This window comes from Symsagittifera roscoffensis, chromosome 4 (assembly GCF_963678635.1).
Source record: "Symsagittifera roscoffensis chromosome 4, txSymRosc1.1, whole genome shotgun sequence".
Taxonomy (NCBI): Eukaryota; Metazoa; Xenacoelomorpha; order Acoela; family Convolutidae; genus Symsagittifera; species Symsagittifera roscoffensis.
Genome location: NC_087065.1, coordinates 71,337,044 through 71,355,774, shown reverse-complemented (window position 1 = coordinate 71,355,774; position 18,731 = coordinate 71,337,044). Strand labels below are relative to the sequence as shown.

The window sequence follows — 18,731 nt, the reverse complement described above, 5'->3', positions numbered from 1 at the left end:
CATCATTTTGATTTTTTCTTCAAACGATAGTTTCCTACCTTTACAATTAAGTAAGTTCTCGCGTCAAAAATTTACTTAACGAAATAAGAATCACTAGAAATTTGAGCTAAAATTTTCTAATGCTAGATTTTGACGCCATGAATTGGAAGCAAAAACTCTGTGAAATGCAATTTGCGACTTGTACAAGGGTTGGTTTTTCTCAGGGGTGCTGTTTAAAAAAAAACATTGTCGATATCATATTTTTCTAAAACCATTGGTAAAAAAATTTGAATGGCAAGTGGTTAAAATGTCTGTTTCGAAACAATGTGTATTTATCATTCTCAGCTTTGGCCAAGCGATACAAGTCGATCAAAGCCTGTAATTCTCAGGTGTTAACAAAACTATAACAAAAATAAGTTAACTATTTTTTTTAAAACTAAATTACAACTGATCCAAAAATTGTTCATTCTTTCGAGGCCTTTTAAATATTCAACTTCAACTTCAAAATTAGGCTGATTTAAAAATGACAAGAAATATTCCGTACTTCTCTTTCCTTAAATTTGTTTAAGAAGCAAGTCGTACTATTGAGCTTAAACTTTCGAATGCTTTATTTTGACGTCATAAATTGGAAGCAAAAAATCAGTGCTACGCAATTTGCGACTTGTACAAGAAAAACTGCGGACTATAAGAGTGGCATGCGCAGATATTTTTCTCAGGGGTGCTGCTTAAAAAAACATTGTCGACATTTTTAGCCGACAAATTTGATTTTCCGAACGTTGTACCTTAAATAGACGCTGCTTTGCCAACAAACTTTGAGCCGCAGGCAGATATTTGAAGAACGGCCCCGACAAGATTGAAAACTAGGCCATGAATTAGTACAAAAACGCTTAAACATCAAGAGCCTAATACATACCATCGGCAAAAAGCTAAAACAAAAAACTAAATTTTTCTCAGAAATTTGAGTTTTCAAAAATTAAAATTAAAAACTTACTCAAAAAGTGCACATGTAGTTAAATGCATCAATATTTTAAGACTTTTTCCTGAAAAGAAAATTAGCAAGACCCATAAAAGAGTCTTCACTACGTTCATTACGTTCTAACAAGATTGAGAATTATATTTTCTCGAAAATACTTCTATAAAAAATGTGAAACTAAGCACAAAAAATTCAAACGTTTGCCACGACGCTGAAAAAATTCATGCGATATAAACACTCAAAAAAGCTGTATAAATACGATAGGGCATCTAAATTTGCGCTTCAAAAAAACATGCAGCAACCAAAACCGTTGCCATTTTAAACCGAGAACTGAAAAAAAATCCCATAAAACATGTTAATCCTTATTTTGAACAACACAGATCAAGAAGACAAAAACTGACTTGATGAACTGATTTTGAAAATGGTTTTATTTTGTTTACAGGAAAAACCCAGTAACTTGAATTGCCGCCAATAATAGTCCCTAGAAAAATCATTATTATAATAATTTGCAAACTTGAATGCTGACGGAACGTGAGCAATTTATCGAATAATGATTTTTCTAGTAAAATCATTATCGAATAATGACTTTACTGACTTGTTTAAAAAAAACTGCTTAAAAAATACTGACTTGTTTGTTCAATTTTCAAAGAAACAAATTGATGGCCTTATGGCTCTTTGATTTTATAGAACAAATTATGATTAGCACATTTTTAACAAAAATAACTCAATTTGAAACCTGAATCATCAATAAGGAAAATGTGTATTTCGCTGAGAAATCTCAAATATTTTCGGAACTAGAAATCAATCACGCTTTTCGTAACCTTTACACTTGTGCTGTTCCGTAGTTCCATTTTTTAACAAAAAATGATGTGAACTTGAAAAGAAATCAAAGGTGAAACTGCGAAAAAGTATGTTTGAGCCCGAAACAAAAAATCATCGCGACCTAATCAACAGTCTAAAATACGTTCACCGACTCTTAATAATTCCAAATTGATGGCAATATCCAAATCTTTGACCTTGAGCAGCTTAATCGGTCAAAAAGGGTTCCTTTTTATGTTTAGATTATTTGACACGTTTTGATTTAACCATTTGAGTGGAAAATTGGTTTCCGACCTCAACAAGAGCAGTTTTAGTTTTATTAACTTCGTTCAGATTTGTTGATAGAACAGTAATTTGCCAATAATTTGGCATTGACTATACAACGCATCCTTACAAAATTAAGTTTCAGTTACACGTTCGGAATTTCTAAAATTCCGATTTCTAGCTGCTTGTGGAAAACATGTTCAAAATTATTGCAATTTAACAAAGTCGATTTTCAATTTATTTATCTCTATAATAATCATTTTATAAAATTTGGTTATTTAATTTGAAGACACTAAAAGTGTTAGGTGTTAGGCACAATTATGAGGCATAGAAAACGGTCTCCTGGATTTGGTATTAATTCAAATGTTACGCAAACTCTAAGTTTGTGTGAATCAATCAGCAGCATTTTGAATCACTAGAACATTGGATATTAGATTTTTACATAAAGAAGTTTTTATGTACAATTGGGAGAGAAATCATTTATTTACATATTAGAAAGGACAAATTGGAACAAGAAAACAAAATAGTTTTTTATTCAAAGTATTTCAAAATATTGGAAGATGAATTACTGATACTAAAGCATAGTTATTGCTCCTAACGCTTTTTAAAACGTAGATGGGAGAACTGCACATGGATGCGCTAAAAGCGAATGATGCAGCAAAAATGTATTTATGTGCAGAAAATTTTTGATACATTCGTCGAATTAAAAAACTTAGCTGTAAAAGGTCAAATTCATCCAAGACAAAATCATCCCAGAATAAATTACCACACTTAAGGTAAAGTCGGCATAACAAGCCCATACAAATTATTTCTCCCGCTTAGCACGTCTGTAAAACACTTCATATAAGCACTGTTTCCTCAATGCAGACTTATTGCTTTTCCATAGTGCTGCTTTTTGTACCTGTGCTGAAATTGGGACGATTTTTACTCTAAGATAATTTTGTCTCACAGAGGCTTGGACCCAGAGGCTTTTGGCAATTAGGCTCGCTTACAGTCCCCACCCGCATTAGATTCATTTTTGCAAAAACACAATTTCTGAAATGTAATTAAAAACAATTACAGACATAATAAAACACGTCATTGAAACATGTCATTACATTTACAATAAAACATGTCATTGACCAAAAGTGAACCCTTTATTGCATTCAAAGTGCAGTTCCGTCATTTTGATACAACTCAATGATGTAGTTTTACAAAGCGGTGGGACACTGGAAATGAGCCGGCAATTTTGGCATTAGCTTGGCTTTAATTTAGAAAGATTGTTAGTATTCAGAGTACATTCGGTTCTCTGCCTTTTGGGTACTCGTAGATTAGTTTAGGTACCACTCTATGTCTGCCCAGAGGCATCAGAAGCCACTTCAACACCCTTCGAGTTCCAAATAGATGTGTCATAGCCGGAACACAAGGGGTGAGCTTGATTGTTTTAAAGTTGTCGGCGTATAATGGGTCGACAACTGACTGAAACTTGGTGGTGTCTGACCTGACGAAAATGACATTCATGAGGAAACTGCTGGTCATCAGTACGAAAAAGACACCTGAAATAACAGCCACGAATTCAATCGAGAAAGCTCAAATTGAAATAACGGTCAAAAGTAACATACAGTAAAAACATAACCAACAGACATTTTAACGGTATCACCCTTATATTCCCTCAATTTTCAAAATCTTATATGATTAATAACTTTTTCATTAAACCATTTCAAATTGAGCCAAAGATAGCCGGTTGCAAAGAAAAACAAATTTGGGAAAATTACAAAACCAAACAAAATCGTAAATAAAAATCTTTTGAACTATCTTTGGGATCCATTTTGAGCAATTTTTAAGATGCATTTGAAACTGACCTCACTAATTCAAGGAAACAAATTCAAAGAAAAATTTTAATCAAAACAAACCTTTTGGACATTATCGGGGCTCCATTTTGAACAATTTTTAAAACAAAATTTACCACAATTGCTCAATATTATAAAATAATTTTGCATTTACCACAATTGCTATATTATAAAATAATTTTGATATCTTTGAAATCAAGGACCTGTTGATTAGCTCTTAACACAGAGGCGAAGCTGAGCTTCGCACCACTTGCGATACAAAAACAGAAAGCCACCACGTCGAAAAACAAAATTGATTGTGCACGAAAATTATCGCCACATGTTTCTTCGACTGAACTCTCAATCTCAGATTTGGCAGGGTAGATTTTGAAAAAATACAAAAAAAAACTCCGAAAGACGGTCCCAGAAATAAACAAATTTGAATTTTTCGAAGGCTATAATTTTTTTCTACTGATATAAGGTCGTACCAGCTTATCCAGCTAAGAATTTCGAAATCTGTTATTGGAAATGAACAACTAATATTGAAATTAAGTGGTCAAAAATGTCCGAAAAAATAGTCCGAAGTTTCAATAATTTGACTTTTCCCTAGGCGATTAGATTTTTTTCTTACAACAAATAAGGCAAATTCGTTAATGCAGGGAGTATTGTCAAAACCCTTAACTTCGCTTAAACTTTTGATATCAGATTTGACAGGTTGTTGTCGATAAAAGTAACAAAGTTTCCAAAAAAAACAATCGAACACTTAAATAAAATTGACTTCCCCGAGAACTAAGCTAACTTTCTACGAAAATTGGAGCGTAGCCGCTTACGCCGGTAGGATTCCCACAACCTGTAATTTCTATTGAACCCTTAGTTCAAGATATGAGAGGGTAGTTTTTGATCTTTTTTTGATGACACAACTTTTTATATTAAAAACATAGCCAATCGAAAATTGGAAAAGAGTAATGAACGCAAGTAACATAAAAAAACACTGGCTTTGTTAAAACAATATCAAATTTCAGATTTCTAAGAAAAAAATAGATGCCCTTCAAGCTCTTTGAATTTCTAGAACGATTTATGATTGGCGCTTTTTTGAAAAAATTAACCCAACTTGAGAAAACTGGATCAACAGGTAAAGATGGAAATCTGAAACCGGTGGAAATCTTACTCCGGTGAAAATCTGAAAATTAAATTCGACTTTCAAAACTAGAAATTGTTCACGAATTTTCACGCCATTTGCACGTTCGTATTTGGAGTCCTATGTACGTCACTTTCTGCAGATGAATTTGACTGAACTCAAAAAGAGCATATATAGTTAAGTGCATGAATATTTTAAGACTTCTTCCTGAAAAAAAATCAGCAAGACCTATATAAGAATTTTCACTACGTTCATAACTCTTAATTAGGACGTGGCGGTTGACGTAGAGTAGATCCCCACTATCTGTTCTTGCCATTGAAATCTTAATCTCAGATTTGGCACGATAGTGTCTGAAAAAAAATCCAAAAAATTGGTCAAACGTTCCCCACGTGTAAATTTTCGAAGGCCTTTGAAGGTAGATTGAAGTTGGAAGAAACTTCGGAAGCAGGCAGACTTACAATTTTACAGTTGGCCGGACTTTCATTTGTGCCATTTTATTTTTTAAATAAAAGAAATCGTGGAGAAAAACTAAAATTTCAGTGATAAGTGAAAAAATTTGCCGAAGCGTCTCAAAAAATAAAAAGTTTTCAAAAAATACGATTTCATTATACGTGATTTTAACAACCAAGATTTTTACCCTCAAAACTACGTAAAGAAAGATGATTATGCAATAAAACATAATCCAAAACCATTTAATCGAGAAAAATATATTTAAAATCAGACTTGGAAAACCGACAAATTACAGAACTTTCAATTTTATTTAAAAAAATTCCAAAAAAACAAGGATAGCCGGTTATTGTGCAAGTAGCACAGAATGTTCCGACCATAGTCTTAAGAGAACTACGGTTTAGAAAGTTTTTTTCCAAATTAGCGTAGTTTTTTCTACCTGGTGTGATAAAAGGATCTGACGTAAAAATATAATTTAGGCATATTAGACAGTCATAGCAAAATAGGCAAATGGCACAGAAAAATTTTAAGAAAAATGACTAAAAAAAATTTAAAAATGTTTTTCAAAAACTTTGGCAGAAAATGAAGCTAAAAAAACTCCAAAAACTAGTTTCACTAGCTTAAAATTAAACTTCAAGGTCTTAAATTAGGCATACTTTAGCTTGAAAGCCTGCTCGCTTGCTTTATTTGCTCGAATTATTAAATCAAAAATTTCAAACCGTTTTTTCTCGACGCTGAGAAAACTTTGTGGAACTTGTTTAACGTGGTTCGAATCACGACTGAAAGGGCTTTAATATGATCTATCACTCAACCCAGCGCGATTATTATTTGTGGTACCTGATTTTGCGTGGAAAACAAAAAGCAAAAAAAACTAAACACCCGAATACAAATTTCCTCCCCAGTTTCAATGATCGGAACAATTAAAATCCATGCTGTACAAAAAAAGCCGAAAAGAAACATTACCAGACAATAAAATCTCAAATTTAAAAAAAAAAACAAATTGAACCGATGGATACAAGGCCGAAAATCACGAACGTGAAAAAAATTAACATTTTAAAAAATTAACCCCGGTTATGGTAAACACCTATTTACTACTCAAATCAAGGTAGATTTACTTGAACTTTCCAGAAATTGAGCATGTCTTGAAATTTACTATTTCTACTAAATTGATAATTCTGTGAACAAAGATATTTAGTGGAAAAAACCCAGTACCCGATTGCAATACCCTTGCTTATCGTAAGGGTAATCAAAACAGAATACTAAGAATGTTATTTAATCAAGAATGCAAAACAATTCACTTTTATTTGATTGAAAGCAATTATTTGCGCAAGTACTCATTCAACTACTTGTGCAATTTTTAAACACTTACTTTCAGGGCGATGGTTGTTGGAGAAACTTATTTTCTTAAGCCAAAACCTCAAAAAGAGCCGTCAAAACCTTGAAAAACGACATCCAAAAAGCCACTACGTTGCCATTGAAGCAACTTTTTAAAAAACAGATAAAATTCGGTGACAGCCTAACACTTAAATAGTTTCAATTGTTTAGTAAATCTTATGCTCATTTGTTTGAAAGACCCATCATTTCTTAGATTAACATTCAAAGAGAAATTTGTCTAGAACAGGGGCCGATTTAGGGGTTCACCCTTTCCCCCTCATTGATTAGATCCTCTCATCGCCAAACGGGTCCCCTGTGTTACTATGTTGTGACATCCGAGTTTCGGCCGACCAACCTTAAAAAACTTTAAAGAGCCATTAGCGCGACTATAAACTAATTTCGAGGGAAAAGCGCCAAAAAACACTCTTCTGTAGACTTGCAAAAATTTCCAAAAATGGCATTTACGATCAGGTTTTTCTAAAGCTTTTCCGAATTCTTTTTTAGAAAACCCGCACTCTTCTTTCGAGAAAAACATAGATCTGTCTTGTAAACCAGATAAGATAGATTCTTACCAGTCAAAGGCAAGTCAATTACAAACACCCAGAACTCATGTCGTATAAAGAACGGGTCCATTGCACTATCACCTCTATCAGCTGTAGCGTCCACTTCAACTGCATACAATTTGTAGTAAAAGTAGTACAGATTAATGCACAGTGTAATTGCAGTCTGCCAGGAAGCATAGAAACTGAGTAGAACAAACAGCCACATGTTGTCTTCACCGACGCAGTTGTTTATCCACGGACAGTGGTGGTCGTATTTTCTTACACCTTGAAGTCAACAAAATCTCTTAGTTAGATTTTCATTTCCCTGTCAAACAATTGAAGGCTCTTTTTTTTTTTACTAAACAGACCCCATATAACATAATCATCATAATTTTGATGTAACGAGTGCTTGCTTTCAATTGCATATTAACACCGAGGCGAAGCTTCCCTTTGCAAACACTGATGAGAACACGACAAAAAGCCGCTCTATAAAATGCAATGAAAAATTAGAAAGAAGCCTTGAATTAGAAAAAATTTGGCTACGTCTGCGATTGGAACCTGCGATATAGAGATTACGAGTCTCACACTTTAACCACTCAGCCACAGACGCTTAATAGGTACCACACATTAGCCACAGAAAAGCAGAGAACAGATGCTATCAATTTCCAATGCTACAGTGATTTTTCCAAACCAAAGAACAATTTTAAAGCACACTTTTATTTGCGAGTTACATTAAAAAGGGGTTCATAAAAATACACTAAGCTGATGGCTAGTGTAAACACCGAGGCGAAGCTTCGCACCACTAGCGATAACACATAATGCAACAAAAATCGAAACGAACACCAGAGTCCAGAAAAAAACACAATTACAAAAAAACTCGAATGATATTTTAGTTGAGGAACACACGTTCAGCAATAGAACTCGCCGGCGAGAAACAAGTATTCAGAAAAATTTATCGAGCGGCAAATAAGCCGGAAAATCTTGGGTAAACTCTCGCCGTTTGGAAAATAAACAGGCCAGATTCGAACCTAGACGTTATCTCTTGACCCACTGGGCCAGAGAAGTCAGGAATCTTGAATTTGTTTTAATAAATCAAGCTATCAAGTGATTCTGTTCAACAAGTTGTTAACCCGAAAAAACTCTATAATCCGATTAGATAACGCCTTCTAATCGCAACCTTAGCAATAGTTACTGTATCAATCGTTTCAAACGCTATTAACGTAGTTTGCGCTGCCTTAGTCTTTTCTTAAGAATTTCACCTAAATATTTTTGACGCGCCGTGACACAAGCTCTTTCCTAATTCGCGCTACCAATCTTTTCTTAAATCGAGCAACGCCTATCAAATTTCTGGCGTTGATATCAAAACTGCATTCCATTCATTCAAATCTGGTCTTTTCGAAAGCACTAGCAACCTGAAAAAATAAGCGATAAAAGCTATCCCTCCGTGAAACATAAATGTATAAGAATTTTCGCCCGTCAAAAGTCGTTCCAATTTGAGGCGAATAAGACGACAAAGCATGAAAAGTAACTTTTTACTCAGAGGAGAAGTTGCACTTCGCATACACAAGCAAAAATATGACGGATAACGCTACTGGGAAAAACTGAAGGTGTAAAACTTTCAATCTACAAAATTTCTTAAGTGACGCACGCCAATTATGAGTCCTATGAGTTATGAGATACCTTTTGAATGATGTAAAAAAAATTCCGTCAAAAATAAGCTAGTTAAAAAGTCGAAAATTGTCAGAAGAAAAAAAAACCCACCCGAGCACATGAAACGAGAACCATGTCAAAAAATTCTTAAAAATGCAATTTGACTAAAATTTTTCGAATGCTAATTAAAAATACATAATTTGACACAGAGGCGAAGTTGCACTTCGCATACACAAGCAAAAAATATGACCGACAACGCTACTGGGAAAAACTGAATGAAAAAACTTTGAGCCTACAGAATTTCTTGAGTGACGCACGCCAATTATGAGTCTACATAATTGTTAAGTGACGCAAGCCAATTCTGACGCATTAGCAGTACGCGTCACTTTGAAAAAAAAAACAGAAATTTACCAAGCAACATGCCACATAGAGCGGATGCATTTTAGCTAGTATACAAAAAAGTTCCTTTAAAACATCCAACCCTGCCCAGGTTCGAACCCTCTTATTTTGTAGCTGGTCTTTTTCCTACCTCTACGCTACAGATCCATGAAACCTTTGTTAAACAACATTTGCGACTTAGGTTGGAAAAAAGAGAGTTCATACTATAACACAAGCTTTGCTTGTGTAGAGGCGAACTAGGCGAAAAAACATAGCCAATCGAAGATTGGAAAAGAGTAATGAACGCAAGTAAACATTAAAAAAAACACACTGACTTTGCATTTCCTTTAACCTCTTTGAACTTTTCGATCAATTCACGACGGGCACTTTTTTGACCCACCTAGAGAAAAATGGATCAACAGATAAAGTTTTATTCCGCTGGAAATAAAAAAAATTAAATTCCACTTTCGAAACTAGATATTGTACACGTTTTTTCGCGCCAGTTCCACGTTCGTATTTGGACAGTGCTATTTACATCACTTTCAGCAGATGAATTTCAATTGAACTCAAAAAAGGCATTATACCTAAGTGCAGCAATATTTTAAGACTTTTTCCAGAATAAAAAACATAAGTCAGCAAGACCTATATAAGAGTCTTCACTACGTTCATTACTCTTGAAAAAACAAGTATACAAATCGGAGTCAGTAACTTTACAACCAACGCAAAAACATTCTAACTTCAAATAGTGTGTGTATTTAAAATGCAACCATGCTCAACATATGTCTTTCATTGACAAATTCACAAAATTTGCAAAATGATTCAGCGATTCTGTTGGGCAAACAGTTAAAATGAAAAAGTCTAATGCTCCCAAGGGTAATCATGATCAGAAAATGTGAGCCAGGCAAAACGCAAATAGGGGGACGGAAGCCCATTTGCATCACAGTCCAATTGCAAGAAGATGCTTGACTTACAGACTCCACAATATTTGCAATGATGAGCTCTTCTTGGTCTCGCCAATTCACAGTAGTCACAAAACGTCTTGTGTCCCTAAAAACAGGACATTTTTGAAAATCTGATTTAGAAACGGACTTTGACCCAATGTCGGATTATTTTGGTTTTGAAATGATTTGATCATCTGTTCTCTGAGTCATCTAACTAATCTATTGAACATTTTTGAAATTTAAGATAGAACATTCGAGACGTCAAATTCAGATACGTGTCCTTATTCTTCAACTGGTGCAATTGTTTTTCCGTCTTATGTCAAACCACTTGAACACAGCACGAAAATTTAAATTACTACCAAACGTTCACTGATTATAGAAATATTAAGATTGTTCGATCAATTAAGCCCCTCCTCCAAGGCAAATTCAGCTACGCCATCAACGTAAAAAAAAAGATAAATACAACCACAGATATTATTCCATTCGAGTAGATGGTTAATGCAGTAGGGACACGGAACTGGGCACTTTGCCGTTACAAACCCATGTTAATTTCTCAGAATATAAGGGAATTTTTGTCTAACTGAACTGTGATATTACTGCTTAAAAATGATTGAACAAAAAATAAGTGAACATAAAGTAAAGCGAGTATCTGCCCATCCCTATGTGGGCTTGTGACTGGGGTTTGATTGCTTGATAGATTAACCAGGATGCAATGAATTTACGTAGAGGATAAATATATGAAGGATTGTTGATAAGATCAACTAAGGTGAGAAAGTAAAGACCACACTTACAGAAGACATTCTGAAATAATTTAGGACCACTTTCAACACGATTTAAAAGAAGGGATACGAAAATGTGTAATTAATTCAGAAGTGTATTTGATATAAAATTGTATTTTATACACAGACGACCGATACAAAAATGCCAGCCTCCATTCATAGAAATACTGACTATGTGAAAAAACATCGACATATTCCATGTTTCAAAAAAATCAGGAATAACCGCAACTCATTTTTATCAACTTTATATTTCACAACAGCTCATTTAAAAAATAAATTTAAAAATCCAGAATTTTTTAACCCAGCAGACTTGGGCAGCTGAAAATTTACAACAGACATTTAGACCGGCAAAAAACTCACAGAATGATTCAGCCTGAACCATATTTTTGAAATACAACTTTATGAAATCAGTATCTCTACGAGCAAGTAATTGAGACTAAGGCCAATAAAACTGAACATAGTCAACATACAATTGAAAAAAATGCCAGTTAACCTTGAAAAAAAAACGTATAAATCATGATTTTTTCAGAAAATATTCTGTCTAAAAAACATATATTTATGTCACCTTACAGCTCCCTTAATTTCAAAATATTTTCGATAAACCGCAGCCTTACTTGAGAAAACTTGATCTCACATGTAAGTTTTTTGGAATTTGAAAATTAAAGTCAGTTTTTGAAGCTAAAACTCATCCGCGTTTTTTCGTCCCATTTGCGTAATTTTATTTGAGCGTAAGCTGCCCTGTTTTTAGCATCCAAAGTTGAATTGAACTTGATCAAACTGAAGTCAAACCTCGAAAATCACATTTGAGCGTGAACAAATTTAGATCCAAACGTGCAAAACCAATAGCTGGAATTTGTTTTCATTTTGAATATAGCCATCAATAATCCATTTAAATCGATAATCCACTGAAATGCCGCTGGCAAATAGCTAGTGTAATAAAAAATATATTAGTTGAAAAACTATACAGATCACTTAAAGCTTCAAACTCCACTAACCGTTTCAGTTATCATTTCATCGAATCCGTAATCAACAACACCTGGCGGAGTGAAAACACATCGAGTTAAAGAGACTAGACATAGCATTGAAACTATGCCGTAAGATGGATAGCAGACAAGGGTTATCCAATCACTGTAATTGATGGTTCCATTTGCTAGCCTTGGAGTGAAAAATACGGCATAAAAGAGATAAACATGCGATACCCACCACACATAGGTGAATATAACAGGGAAATAACAGATGAAAAATCTATTCTTCAAGCATTCAGCACCCCTGCACAGCTTAACACGATTTGATGTTGTTTTCATGAAAACTGAAAAAATATTTACTTTAGAGGAAAAGACGGACACAAAGGCAAAGCGGATCTTCGCAGCAATTGCGATTACAAATGAATGACCGAGTACGGTCATTATATAATTAAAAACATTGCAGATAAACTGTCTTGTAATTATACACGCAGAAGAAAATAGTAAATCAAACTTTGTGCTAAAAAGTAGAGATTATAGAAAGTCTCTGTGTGATGTAACGGTAGCGGGCTCCCTAGCCGCTAGTAGAATAAGCACAGCTCGGTTTGTAACCCCGAAACGGCTGCGGCCGAGGTGGAAGATCGCAAAACTGACAAAAATAGATTTAATTAATGATGGATCTATTTTTCATCAATAGCTTTTTAAGTTCAGAGTGCCGATGGCCCTAGCAGTAAAATTCTAAGTAAGCTGTGTAAATAAGCCAGGGCATGTAATTTTCTTAAACAGAGGATCTACTCGCAATACGGGCTGCGAACGCTGCCTGCATACTGGGCACCATTAATGATAAAACTAGTTTCGAAAAAATCTTTCATTATAAAGCCAAGGGAACGTGGGCGTAGCTTAGTATAAATTTCTGATGGACCAGTAACGTCATATCAGCTGAATCTTTACGAGATCAACTCCGGTTTATTCTGTTCAGGTGTCAGTTTTCTTAATATGATTGGCTTGATTCCCAACCATCTGCCTCTTTACTTTTATTCATGTTTTACTATATTTCCCCTTATTTATGATGAAGGACTACTGAATTAACTTTGATTACCTCGATAATTTCAGACCTTCTGAGAAAAAATAAAAATGCACAATAAAAAATTGAAAGAATTTTACGTGAGTGAATTGAGAAACAATCCAATATGTACAAATACAAATACATGGCGTGATTTCCGTTTTTGCTAGTTCTATATGTTTTAATTTAGTTTAATTTTTCACACATTGTTTGAAAGAGAATCTGTATATACTCTGTATATACGCTGTATGTTTGGACTATCTGTAAAATTGTTTGTAAAGTTTTAATACCAGCTCGTTCTTAATTCTTAAAACTGATGTTTTTTTAGTATCCGTAACTTCATATATTTTAATCAACCAATTTCTGAACTGCAACCGAACTTTTTTTGTTTTGTTTATTGCTTGTTTTCTGATGTTGTGTTTTTGTTTGATGTAACCAATGAATTTTAACCAACTTTATTATTTACACTTTGCTATACTGATGCCTCGGCTTTTATTGTATAGTAATTCAAGTGTTCTTTCTTCTTCTTCTTCTTCTTCTAAACAATGCAAAGACCATTTTTCAATTTAACTACTGAAAAACTTTCAAACCACCAATCCCCTGCAGGAAAGAAATAACAATGGAAAAAACTATCGCAGGAAAGTGTGACATTCGACCAGAATGGTCAAAATGCAATTTCGCATTCGAATTTTTATTGGAACATCTAACTGGGAAGATTGATGGTTTTGATGAATTAGTGACGTTAATTGAACGATCAGACAAATCGGGAAGGGTTAGTTTCGACTGACATGCCAATTTTTAAAATTTCGATTTGGACGTGAACGACACGTAACCTTTTATTATTTCGCACACATTGAAACTGCGAAAACAGAACAACATTAGTCTCAGTGACAACAACTACGAAAAAACGGCAGAAGATTGAGATTGTGGTTAGAAATTGTCAGAAACCACTCCGAGTTTTAACGATTGTGCCGCTACAATCGTTAATGAGCAGTTCAAGAGAACAACGGAGGTTGTTGGGACGACGTTTCCAGCCTTCCGAGAAGAAATAAGAGTGTTATTTCTCCGGATTCCAGAATCCGGAAGGGTCTCGGGATTGGAACTTGAATTGTTTCATACAAACTTTTAGCTTACCGGAACGTCTTGAGTCGAATTTAATTAATACCAAATTCGTTTTCAGATAATGAGAAACTAGGATTTGGGGAAAAGGGTTGATCCATCTTCGATGGAGATGATGTTTATTATCTACTGAACAAAAACACTAGTAATATAATTTAAAAGTAGTAGCCCTGTTTTTAGGAGTGACCTCGTGGTCTTGGGATACTGAGACCCAGCCATGAGCTCACTATTTTTGCATATAATTAAGTTAATCAGAGCGTTCTGATCGAAGCCGGAAACAGTAACGATTTTTTTGTCGACCCGATGTTAAAAAGACCACCAAAAGAACTGGCTTTGGCAGAGATGGTGAAATGAATGTAAAGCTGTGTTTAGACGCTAGCCAGTCGTTTTAGAACCTAGCTTTATTTTCCGTCGATATGTGCTTCCGGGCGAATGTTACAAAGAGTTGCAATATCAAATCTTGCTTCACAGAAAAACCAAGTTTACTTTCTTTGATTGTGATAAAATGTTCCTTTGTTATAGCTAATTCTTCTTATGTAGAGAAAAAAACGTGTTTAAAAGTGAAATAATCTCAAAGTTAAAACATTAAAAAGTGAGCAGAGCATTCTCTCCGCCGGAGAGAATGAGCATATCAAGGTCAAAGCTAAGTAACCAGCTATGGTAATTTACAGATTGATTAATAACTAAAATAAAATATTGCGATTCAGGACATTCCCCTTGATGGGAAAAAAATTAAACTGCATTAGGTTGACATCAGTTAGTAAATAAGGTAACTGGCCCTTTTCTCCTCCTGAAGGAAGCTAGCGAATTTGAATAGTAAGCACCGACCGATACCACAGTAAATTGATACTCCGATGGAGTGACTGTTTAGTATAACCGGCAGTTAAATTTTGACTTAAAATCTAATAGCGCTAGAAGACTTATTTGAAATTCAAAAAGCACTGAAAATATCCCTGCGAATAATATATAAGAAAAAAGTTTGAGTTTCAGTTTTTTGGTTTGTTGCCTTCCATAAATTTTTGCAGCTCTGCATTGAAGATTTCACTATCAAAAACTATGAAATCATCGAAACTGATCACGGCATCTCTTAGTGACTGATCAGTAGAGGACAGAGATAGTGCGTCAGTTGAAGAGCAATTTGGTGAGAAAACTGTATTTTCTGCCGATTGAATGCTGAAAATTGGGGTTGGTTTGTCCGAAGGATTTTCATTGATGTTGCCAGAGGGGAAGCCAGATCGGTCGTTGTCGTCAAGGGAGATCGGATTTCGTGCGGAGCCAGGTTTGTAGTCGGTTTCGTCTACAATATCTATGTAAAACCTTTTACCATAGATTTGGGGAGGTCCAACGTTTCGACTCGAGCAACTTAATTTAAAATCGTTACCAGTGTTAGTGGTCTCCTCTGGCTGGGTTTCCTGAAAAGTAGCGTTGTCGTTTGAGGAATCGACGATTCGAAAATCAAAAAGTCGACCGATTTGTCTCCCTCAACTTTCTTCCTTGTCTCCGTTGGAGTATCCGAAGGTTTTGTCATCGAGTCTGGAGTGAGATGGTTGTTTTGTTGGGAGGTAGTAGTACTTTGTCCTGCGGGAATTATGCTGATTGGGCAATCCAACGGATCTGACGTTTGAGGCTGGTCATCTAAAATCTCAGATTTTATGTTAGCTTGAGATGTTTGAGAATCTAGAGGAATATTAGGTTCATGAGAAGTAAAAATTATCCGAGACAAGGCGTTCTCTAATCATATCCCTGCAGGGAAAACCGCCCGCGATCCATTCCCAGTCGCTAAGGTCGGATGTATCCGACGGAATGAACATAGATTCGACACCTGCTAAATATCCCGCGTCAGAAGTCGAGGCCTTGTTTCGAGTTGGTCTGTTCTTAGTCGCTTTGTTGGATTGATTCGAAACTCTTGTCCTAGTATTGTTGTCCGACGTGGCTGATTCTGTCTGTTGTCTAGTCTTTGGGCCTATTTTTTTTTGTCTGCGAGGATTTCGGTTTTGAAGTCTTTCTTGAACCTACTTGCAAATCAGAGATAGGAAATGGTGGAAAAGAGATATTTCCTCTAAAAGAACGGATAGCAGTTGAGTTACATTTTGGAATAGCAATGTCAGATTTTCTTATGATTTTTCCATCGGATAATTCTACCGTAGATTTTGATGCATTTATAATTTTCCGTTTATACTTCCATTGGTCTTTTGAAGTATTTTACCTTTGAAAGGGCTTTGTAGAGGTATGCGGGAGGAAGAAGGTTTAGAGGCAGGTGGGTAGTCCGATTCGTACTCTTTCTCTACTGGAGATTGGTTCTACTTTGGGATTAGGCTGTCCTTGTAGCCGTCTTCAGCCCGGTCGTCTGCCTTTCAGTTGAGAGCTCATTCCTTGCTTAAGATTGACTTCCCTTTGTCTAAAACTCCACCGGATAATTTACTAGTTGCCAATTGCTTCCAGATCGTCTTCGGTTTTCTATTAAAGTGGATTTCGAATTGTTATAATTTTATTTTTGATTGAAAGGAAGAACGTAGGTTCCAAATGATTTTTGAGATAGTGAGTGGTAAAGAAGGTTTTTGTTGTTCGAGTGACATTGCTAATAATTTAATTTTTACAGTATGTACAAGTTTTTCTACAAGACCGTTAGAGCGATGATCACCGACTGTACAAAATATTAATTTAATATTGTAAGAATTGCAAAATAATTTAAAATCCTGACCAGTAAAACAGGACGCGTGGTCGACGCCAACAGAATTTGGAATTCCATGAAAGTAAAAATAATCTTGGAGAAATTCGATGAGGTTGATGATGTTATTTTAGCCGATGGAAACTTTGAAAATCGGTCGATGCATAATAGAATATGTTTATTCTTTCCCCAAGTGGTGTCTAACGGGCTGGCAAAATCAAGATTTAATTCTTCGTTAGGTTCGGAAAGAAGTGGTAGTTCGCTGGTTTGAGTAATATTATAATACTTTTTATGTTCTTACCGGTTTGTGTGCATTGTAAACAATTTATTCCGCGGAAATAGATCTGACGATTTATGTGTGGCCACCATATGTATTGTGCCAGATATTTCATACCGAATTGTCCAGGGTGGGATTCGTGTAAGGTCTTCATTACTGCATTCCGAAGGGTAAATGGGATTACTAGTTTTCCGTCCATGTAGAGCAATCCGTCGGATTCATGTAGATCTGTTGTAAAATGGTTGAGTTAATGTGAGTTCGCATTAACCTTTTCTACTTTGTTTTGAAGAGCTGAAACGATCGGACCTAGCATTGGGTCTTCCTCCGTTAGGAGGGTAACTAACTTGGCATTCAATAGCGAGTTTAAATCCAAGTGTTGTTCCGGCAGTTTCAATTTTTCTCGGTACTTAGACAATAATTTTTTGTGTTCTGAAGAAATTTGGAAATCCATTGTGACCTGTACACCGGAAGTACAAGGATTAATTACAAATTGGTTATTCGACATTTACTCCATATTCAATTTTAAGATCCTGCGAATTAATTTTAGCTACAATTAAGAATTAAGAAATATATAGAAGCTGAACTTGATAAAGTAGTTTTTGTTGTGCAAATGTTTGAAAAATCCGAAAGAATACATTTGGAATTACAAAGTTCAGTTCTGTAGTGTTTTTGACTGCAAATTGGAATAGATGTTAATAAACTTTTACGGCGTGATTTACAAAGTCTGGTGAAATGTCCGCAATATATACACTATATACAAGTTGTGTCCTTCGCGGGGCACACTGCCAGATGTCCTTTAGAAAACGTTCCGCCGCATTTCATGCAAGTGTTGCTCCTTTCGATTCTCAAAGTGGGTTCTCTTTTATATCAAAATGATTAAAAGGTTTGTTGGAAAAATATCCGTTGGAATTAAAATTATTCGTCAATTTCATGTGGTTTGTTATACCTTTTTCGTCAATCAGGGCCACGTTTAATGTCTCCTGAGGTGGCAAGGTGTCGTTGGGGAGTTTGCGTTGAATGTCCGTGTTCTTCATGTAATTTATAAAAATGTCGCGGATTCATTCATCTTCTCCTGCGGATTTGTTACATATTTTTGCCATTTCTGCGAGGGCTCCCCAAAAACATTCCAACGATTCTGTCTCTCTCTCTTTTTGTTTTCTATTCAGTAACTTGTGTCTTTCGAGTGTTACATTTGTTTTCCTCACGAATGCTATCGACAGATTTTCCCAGATCTCTTTAAAACAGATATAGAGGATTTTAACTCTCGTGAAATTTTGGTCGAAAATTATCTCTCCTTCGTTTCCAAGGGCTAAATTAAGTATAAATTTGAGTTTTTGTCGACCTCTTCTAATCTCATGCCGTTGAATCTTTTTGTTTCTGACTTTATTCAGGCCTTTTCTTCGTCATCGTATCTCTTTTGTGCGCGAATATTCCTTTCCAAACAGGATGTTTTTTGTGGTTCTGTTTCGCTCTCCGGTTGATTTTCCAGTAGTGGGGTGTGTGGGTGATATCGTTCTGTCGGGTTTAGCAGATTATCTATATCAAACTTT

General features: G+C 35.2%; 1 protein-coding gene across 1 annotated transcript; it reads right to left on the bottom strand.

Moving 5' to 3' along the window:
* Nucleotides 1-2,232: 2,232 nt before the first annotated feature.
* LOC134843888 (palmitoyltransferase ZDHHC21-like) lies at nucleotides 2,233-12,561 on the bottom strand. Its single transcript, XM_063860213.1, has 4 exons — nucleotides 12,088-12,561; nucleotides 10,344-10,419; nucleotides 7,375-7,629; nucleotides 2,233-3,570 (listed from the first exon to the last, which is right to left on the bottom strand). Exons 1-4 carry the CDS (start codon nucleotides 12,496-12,498, stop codon nucleotides 3,305-3,307), a joined length of 1,008 nt encoding a protein of 335 aa, XP_063716283.1. The 5' UTR covers nucleotides 12,499-12,561; the 3' UTR covers nucleotides 2,233-3,304.
* Between the last annotated feature and the right edge of the window lie 6,170 nt (nucleotides 12,562-18,731).